This window comes from Salvelinus fontinalis, chromosome 2 (genome assembly GCF_029448725.1).
Source record: "Salvelinus fontinalis isolate EN_2023a chromosome 2, ASM2944872v1, whole genome shotgun sequence".
NCBI lineage: Eukaryota > Metazoa > Chordata > Actinopteri > Salmoniformes > Salmonidae > Salvelinus > Salvelinus fontinalis.
The window spans coordinates 83,375,340-83,384,005 of record NC_074666.1 but is presented as its reverse complement, the minus strand read 5'-3'; the positions used below and the strand labels follow the sequence as shown (position 1 = coordinate 83,384,005).

Genomic DNA, 8,666 nt, shown 5'->3' with positions numbered 1-8,666 from the left:
TTAGATGACCTGACTCAACTCCATTGTTACCTGGCCTCACAGCTTTAGAAGTCTTAATGGCACAATGTCTGGGGGGGGTTTCCTCAAGGAACCGTTCTAGAGATGAATAAATGAAAGGCTTGCACAAACACAGCTTGACGTTTTCCAAAAAATGTGCTTTCATTTTAAGCACCAAAAGACCACTGCTAATGAGCCTTGTAAGCACTGCACGAACACTTAGAGCAGTCCCTGTGCATAACTAGACAATATTATGCACCCGTTTTTAATTAATAGAACTGGGTTTGCCAGGCAGGAAGGAAGGAAGCGGGAGTGGTTGACATGGAGGACGCCACATAAATCATATGACAACACTTTAGCGTGATTGTATCCAAGATCTTTTAAGTAGCTCTCAATGGGAACAGTAAGTATTTTAACAGCAGTGTGTTGGGCTGCAATGTTTGTGTGTGTGTGTGTGTGTGTGTGTATTCATGAGAGTTTGAAATGTCTCTGCCTTCAGGAAAGAGAAGTGAAGATCATAAAGTGCATGTTCCAAATAGGTGGGTCCACGCCACATCAACCACCCATTAGTCCCTAGACTCTGTCTTGTCTGTTTTTGGCATCATACGTGTTTGTCTGTGTGTTCAAGTGCTTGCAGATGTTTACTTTTAATCCTATAGAGACCCTGTAGCCAGAGCAAACTATTAGAGCAAGACCTAACAAAGTTTATTTTCAAAACTTGATGTGAGAGAAAGTCAATTACTGATACTGAAATTTCGCATCACAGTTGGTTGTTGGCATCACAGGGTTAGAGAGGATGTGAGTCAGTGTTTGTGTTCTATGCAGATGAGAAAGAGACGGCGCGCCCAGCTAGCTCATTTGGTTCCTTGGAAGTTGTGGAAATGTGTGTTTTTTTGGTATCCCAATTGGTTCTGGGAACAAAGCCGTATGTTTCCTAAACAGTAAAACTGAATAAGTAGTAAATAAGTAATACATATTAAAATTTAGCCTGTTCTGGGAACATACATTTTTAGGTTGCAGGGAGGTTCTGGATGGTTTCATAAACACTGAGAATGGAAATTATAGGTTACTTAATAACTTCCTTACACCTTGACCAAACCGTCTTTGTGTGTGCCCCATTGTGCACATGTTGATTTTAACTATCCCTACCTGACGCGTTCATGACACGCAGGTTAAAATACCAATTAATTTGACAGGTCAAAACACAAATGAAACATTCAAAAGACATTTAGATAGCTTGGTATTGCTAGCTAATTTGTCCTGGGAGAAGAAATGCATATGGTCCTTTTTTTTTTAGCTGGATCTTTGTAGAATTTTGGCCCATTTTGAGTCATCTAAAATCATGTGTTCTCTACTCTGACAATCAATCCACTGATAAAATGGGAAACCTAGTTAGATTTGTTGTGAGATTTCTCTTCATTCAGCTTTCTTTTTCTTCTGTGGATTTTATATGGTGTTTGGTAACCAACTTTAAGGTGCGTTACCTCCAATTGGACTGGAGTCTGGACCTCCATCTTTCAATCACCCACGTGGGTTAGTATGCTCTTTAAAAAACCCATGAGTAGATGGGAGAGGTGGCGTGTCTAAAATGGAGCCAAGTTCTATTTTAGCGCCTGGCTACACGGATCCATGTGAGCAGTTGGGATGAAATGATTGAATAACACGTATATGTTCATTTATTTTGCACGCAACACGGCTGGTTTAGTCACCATCTTAAAAGTTTCAATGAATCTTTCAATAAGACTAAACACTGCTAGCTTGTTTTAGGTCAACTTTTTATTTTACTCCAAGCACAGATAGGACACATGGAAAGTAATTCCCTTAGGCTTTAATCATGCAAACACATTTTTATTTATAAAGCTCTGTTCTTTATCCATGGAATTAGTCCACTGGGCCACCAGGTTGGAGCTAGCGTTTTCTTTTTACATATACAAGGCAACATTCCCAGAAAGTTGTGGGAAGGTATGCAAAATAACCATAGGACAAACACGCTCTCATCAAGCGCTAAGAAACATGGTTCTCAGTTATGTTATGTGCTTGCTGGGAGTGGCAGGGGAACGTGTGAGTGACTGACTCACCACAGCACTGCTGCTGTTTGTGAGTATGTGAGTGGGTGGTCAGGTTCATTCTCTTGCACTGTGAGTGGGAGTGGGCCGGGTGAATACACAGCACCAGATATGTCTGCACTCCCATCTGCGTTCAGAAATAGTCCCTTCCCAACTGCTAGGCATTATTGGCTCTTGTGGCAGCGAGGCAGGAGGAAGGGAGGCTGTCTGAGAGGAGATAAAGACATGAGGGAGGGGTTGGGGGAGGGTAGCCTGCTGGGTCGCAGTGGCTGAACATTCAGAGGTGCAAATGTCTAGCTTTCACCTTTTTTCTAAAGTTATTTGTAAAACCATTCATAGTTTATTTTCCCATAAATTTGAACATTGTGCTCTGTGTTCTTGGTGTCACCCTTGGGTCAATTAGGGATGTGTGGTTTGCACACAGCAAAAAGGCTGTAAATGATGTCACATAACAGGCCTATCTTGTGTACATACCACTAAGCAGTTTTGTTATGCATATATTGAGAGAACACAACAAACGGAATCTCTCCATGTTGTCTGTGGAGGCTGTGCTGAGTGATATTCAAACCAGAATCAACCAACTTCTCTCCAGCCTGTCTACTGCTCAATGGGTTCACTTACACAGGATATTGGAGGCGGACGCCAAATGGGCCGTTGTTGCGTAGCCTAGGACGTCATAATCGTAGCAAGCTCAGTGGTTTTGACAGCCAATAAAACGAGCTGAAAGCACCCTGTTCCTCGACAATCAAAACTATATATAACCAAGTGATGGTCAAGTTCGAGACTGGACAAAGTACAGCATGCCGGTGAAAAATTCAAGAACATAGGCACCTTTTAGAGATACTGCGAGGGACAACCGTGCCGTCGGGACATGTTTGGGGACATACATTCTTAATGGTACATTTTTGCTATTGTTCCTTTGCTCTGCAAATAAGATGAATTATTTAGCAAACTAACCGTCGGGAAGTTTTCCAGTGCGTAAATATAGCTCGTTCACTCGTGGGTTAGGATACATTTGCATAAAGGCTAATTTATCTATTAGATGTTCATCAGTCTACTCGGTTTTTGGAGCAAATTGTTATAGCTTAAGTAATTGCTATTCCTGTGAAATGGTATAATATAATGCGCTACTGTACTATATTCATTGCATACATTTGTATGTAGCCTAATATTGTATGATGATGGTTACATTACGTTATTAGCCTACAGTAAGCGCTGCAGAAGCGCGCTGCACTTTCTGGCATTGTAGATAATTACAACATTGATCAGTGTCCGTCTCTTGGGGTTATTTACAGGGTTTTCCTTAATTATCTTCCTCACTTTACAGATCCCATGTATTGGTTGATAGTGTTCTAGGAACCTTCTGTTGGCAGCACGGAACATTGAAGGTCAGTACAGTATGTTCCGTTCTTTTCACTGATTCCTTGCAGCTTCAAACAGATCAGCATCGCATGACATGTAGGCTGGCGTTAAAAAATGTCTTGATTTAAGATATCAGTTTATTTTGCATGCTGTTGACTCATGTGTATTACTTGGGTCTTATTACATGTCAATGTTCTGCAGCTGCACAGGTGCAGGACATCACAGCTGTACCACTTACATAATAATGTGACTTTACATTTTGACGTTTCAAATGGTAAAAAAATCTGTATTGTAGTACTCTAGTCCAGGACCAGATATGACTCGACACGACCAGTGGTGACTCTGAATCGACCAATGGTGACTTGAACTTGACCAGTGGTGACTCGGACTGAGAGTAGTGTCTTTGAAAATCTCTCTTTTTTGCATAATTTAACATACTAGCTACAACAGCAAATGTTAGAACTAAATGATCTAGATATCCTTACAATGTGCAACAATGTAACAGCATTTAGTACATAAAAAATGGTTGGGTGGCAGCTTAGCACTGCAAGTGACTTGTGACACGACTCGTGACTATAAAGGACTCGGACTTGAAGACTTGTGACTTGCTCTGACTTAATGTGGTTTCAGGGGTATAAATGTGCTTGATGTTTTAGTACACATGTTGGGTGGCTACCAAGCAGAAATGCAACCCACGCTGATATTGGCAAAATGATTCTTTCCCATACTACTTCTAATCTTTCTAATTCAGGTCCATTGAAAAAAAGAATAATCTCTAAATGTGTGTATTTTGTTTGTCTTTTCCTCTTCAATCTTTACTTTTTACTCTGCTTCCATCCTCCTCCTCCTCCTCCCTGGTCTATTAGACACATTCTTCCCAGAATCCCCTACCTTGTGTTTCCCGACCTGCCTCGTCGTGAACGAGAGACCAAAAGAGCAGGATTTTGGTGCCACTCATCTCAGTAAGAGGTTGTGTCAAAGCCAATCATGAACTGCTTTGGCTCTCCCCCAGGCGAGGACGTTACCCCCCCACGTTCCAGACGCTCTGCAAACAACATGGCCGCCAACTCAGCAACACCCCCCTCTGACAGGCGCTTCCTCATCATCTTCGACTTTGACGAGACCATTGTGAATGAGAGCAGTGATGATGTGGTGGTGCAGGCAGCCCCAGGGCAGAACCTCCCCGCCTGGCTGAAGGACACCTACCGGCCGGGCCACTACAACGAGTACATGCAGCGCGTGCTAGCCTACATGGCAGAGAAGGGTGTGCCCGAGAGCGCCATCCGCTCCGTCATCGAGAAGATCCCCGCCTCTCCCGGCATGCTGGCCCTGTTCCAGTTCCTCCGCCACTGTCCTCCCCAGGACTTTGAGGTGGTTCTGGCGTCTGATGCCAACACCTTCTTCATCGAGTCCTGGCTCCGCCGTGTTGGGGCCCGCCAGCTCTTCGTCAAGATCTTCACCAACCCTGCCACCTTCGACAAGGATGGCCGGTTGGTGCTGCGCCCCTTCCACTCCCACAGCTGCCTACGCTGCCCGGAGAACATGTGCAAGCAGGTGATCCTGAGGGACTATGTGATGAGGCGGACGCAGGAGCGCGGGCGGCCCTTCCAGAGGGTATTTTACGTGGGCGATGGGGCCAACGACTTCTGTCCGTCACTGATCCTAGGCCCCCGGGACACGGCGTTCGCCCGGCGGGACTACCCCATGCACCGGCTGATCACTGAGATCCACGAGGCCAGGCCCGGGGAGTTCAAGGCTGTCACTGTGCCATGGGCCAGTGGGGAGGATGTGGTGGAGCGACTCAGGAAGCACGCAGAGGAGAAATGATGAAGCTAGGGGGGCGGGGGGTACACCACCTGCTCACACACGCACACATTAACAAATACTCAGACACACGCACACACACACACACCCATACACACATACACAAATCACATTCCCAGATCAAATACCCACAAAACCACATACTGACACACATCAATGAAAAAACACTCTACACTCAAGAATAGAGCATGCCAATTGAACAGGCCTTTGATATATTGCCTGCGACAGACAGTGTCACACTTCCGCTCAGTCCATCTGTCTTACTCTGACTCAGCCATAGAGCTAGAGATACTGTAGAGATACTGTTGTCTTTCAGTCCAGCTCCTCACACTCTAGGCTTAAGGTCAATCAAAGACACCAACCCAATAAAAGCATCAACTCTGTTAATCATTACAGAGACCTATGCCTTAGTTGATACCCTACCAATCAGGCCAGTATTGAGTCAACCAAGCTTTTAGAGGGATTGATCCTCTGATCAAACATACATCATTGGCTGAATAGGGGGTTCCGCAGTGATACATTTAAGACTGATGTATTACCTATATTCCTTTGTTGACACCGAGCTTTATTGGTTTATTAACAGTCAAACTAGGGCAGCAGATCGTGTTAGTTAGTGGCCCGTTCTCTGACTCTAGCCCTCTCCAGTCCACCCAATGGCATTGTCGATGCTAAATTAATGGGTGGCTATTCCAGTGTAATTCTTATCTTATATCAATAATGAATGGTGTTGTTTACTTGTTAACAGTGCTCTTTGTGAAATAGAGAATTAATGGCTGATCAGGGAAAATGTAATGTGACATCGCCATCTACTGGCTGACCTACAGATTGCAACTGGAGACCAGTTTTGGAAAATACGTTTAAATGTAATGTACCAAATGACATAACTAAATATTGTATCATTTTTAAACATGTATTATTATTTGTGTATATATGTCTGTTTTTAATATGTACCATGTACTTGTTCCACCACCAGCAGGAATATAAAGCCATGAACTAAACTTCTGAGTCTGTACTTTAATGTCCTATCCTAACACACTGCAATTGCACAACCACTATGTTATTCTCTACACATAGGTGCCACTGGAAACGGTGTTTCTTAAGGCAGCAGCACAATAGTCTTGAACACCATTTAGATATGGTTCGCACCCATGCCTACGCCACACCCCTCCCTCTCAAAACATTAGACCACGGAGGATAATTAGCTGTGAGATAGGCCAAAACCAATGTGATAAAGGAAAGGTCTAAATAATGTCTCCAAAGTGGGTGAAAAATAGTTCAACATTACACCAAAGAGATTATGGATTTATTCTGTGTAATCGCTGATAAAATGCATACTTTTGTTTTGACATATTACAAGGCCTACTGAATTACAGAGGCAGATTTGTTCCTCATGCCAGTCATCTGACACCCCAGAACTATGCAACCATCAATGAATAATTGTCAATTTCCATAACAAGCACTGTAATAATTATAATTGTGCCAACACTGCTTGAGTCCCTGTGGATTTATCCATTTTGTATTATAAGTAGGCCTAGCCGATCTAGAATATAGATATATGACACTAGCCTATCTAGAATATACACTGCTCAAAAAAATAAAGGGAACACTTAAACAACACAATGTAACTCCAAGTCAATCACACGTCTGTGAAATCAAACTGTTGTTTTGGTCACTTTTGAATGCTGGCGGTTCTTTCACTCTAGTGGTAGCATGAGACGGAGTCTACAACCCACACAAGTGGCTCAGGTAGTGCAGCTCATCCAGGATGGCACATCAATGCGAGCTGTGGCAAGAAGGTTTGCTGTGTCTGTCAGCGTAGTGTCCAGAGCATGGAGGCGCTACCAGGAGACAGGCCAGTACATCAGGAGACGTGGAGGAGGCCGTAGGAGGGCAACAACCCAGCAGCAGGACCGCTACCTCCGCCTTGTGCAAGGAGGAGCAGGTGGAGCACTGCCAGAGCCCTGCAAAATGGCCTCCAGCAGGCCACAAATGTGCATGTGTCTGCTCAAATGGTCAGAAACAGACTCCATGAGGGTGGTATGAGGGCCCGACGTTCACAGGTGGGGGTTGTGCTTACAGCCCAACACCGTGCAGGACGTTTGGCATTTGCTAGAGAACACCAAGATTGTCAAATTCGCCACTGGCGCCCTGTGCTCTTCACAGATGAAAGCATGTTCACACTGAGCACGTGACAGACGTGACAGAGTCTGGAGACGCCGTGGAGAACGTTCTGCTGCCTGCAACATCCTCCAGCATGACCAATTTGGCGGTGGGTCAGTCATGGTGTGGGGTGGCATTTCTTTGGGGGCCGCACAGCCCTCCATGTGCTCGCCAGAGGTAGCCTGACTGCCATTAGGTACCGAGATGAGATCCTCAGACCCCTTGTGAGACCATATGCTGGTGCGGTTGGCCCTGGGTTCCTCCTAATGCAAGACAATGCTAGACCTCATGTGGCTGGAGTGTGTCAGCAGTTCCTGCAAGAGGAAGGCATTGATGCTATGGACTGGCCCGCCCGTTCCCCAGACCTGAATCCAATTGAGCACATCTGGGACATCATGTCTCGCTCCATCCACCAACGCCACGTTGCACCACAGACTGTCCAGGAGTTGGCGGATGCTTTAGTCCAGGTCTGGGAGGAGATCCCTCAGGAGACCATCTGCCACCTCATCAGGAGCATGCCCAGGCGTTGTAGGGAGGTCATACAGGCACGTGGAGGCCACACACACTACTGAGCCTCATTTTGACTTGTTTTAAGGACATTACACCAAAGTTGGATCAGCCTGTAGTGTGGTTTTCCACTTTAATTTTGAGTGTGACTCCAAATCCAGACCTCCATGGGTTGATAAATTTGATTTCCATTGATCATTTTTGTGTGATTTTGTTGTCAGCACATTCAACTATGTAAAGAAAAAAATATTTAATAAGAATATTTCATTCATTCAGATCTAGGATGTGTTATTTTAGTTTTCCCCTTATTTTTTTGAGCAGTGTATGTATGATATTATACAGAATTTGAGAACAAGAACAGTCACTTTTATTGTTTCACATAATGACTGTTACCACTTAAACTGTTTACCAACAGCAGGCTATTAGAGAAAGCTAGTTTAACAACTTATATAGCTGATAATGGTTGCAATACATCTGCATTTGGCAAATATATGACTGTCGTCTCCACCTTAAAGGCCCAATGTAGCCATTTTTATATCAACGTCAAATCATTTCTGAGTAAAAGTTAAGACCCTTACGGTAATAATTTCCCACTAAAATGGTCAAAAAGAAACAAAAACAGCTTTATATGCCAAAACCTATTTCTCAGGCATGAATTTTGCTAAGAATGTCCGGGAGTGGTCTTAGTGGGGCGGGCAAAACTGAAAACTAGCTGTTATTGGCAGACAAGTTTGGAACTCTCTTTGTTAT

General features: G+C 44.2%; 1 protein-coding gene across 2 annotated transcripts; it reads left to right on the top strand.

The window, feature by feature from the left end:
* The first annotated feature begins 2,779 nt into the window (after positions 1–2,779).
* LOC129829253 (probable phosphatase phospho1) lies at positions 2,780–6,247 on the top strand. Of its 2 annotated transcripts, none has more exons than XM_055890966.1 (3): positions 2,780–2,960; positions 3,391–3,451; positions 4,438–6,247. In XM_055890966.1, exon 3 carries the CDS (start codon positions 4,482–4,484, stop codon positions 5,250–5,252), a length of 771 nt encoding a protein of 256 aa, XP_055746941.1. In that variant the 5' UTR covers positions 2,780–2,960; positions 3,391–3,451; positions 4,438–4,481; the 3' UTR covers positions 5,253–6,247. The 2 variants fall into 2 exon arrangements, with proteins under 2 accessions (XP_055746941.1, XP_055746932.1); XM_055890957.1 differs by having other exon boundaries at positions 2,781–2,960; positions 4,292–6,247.
* The last annotated feature ends 2,419 nt before the right edge of the window (positions 6,248–8,666 follow it).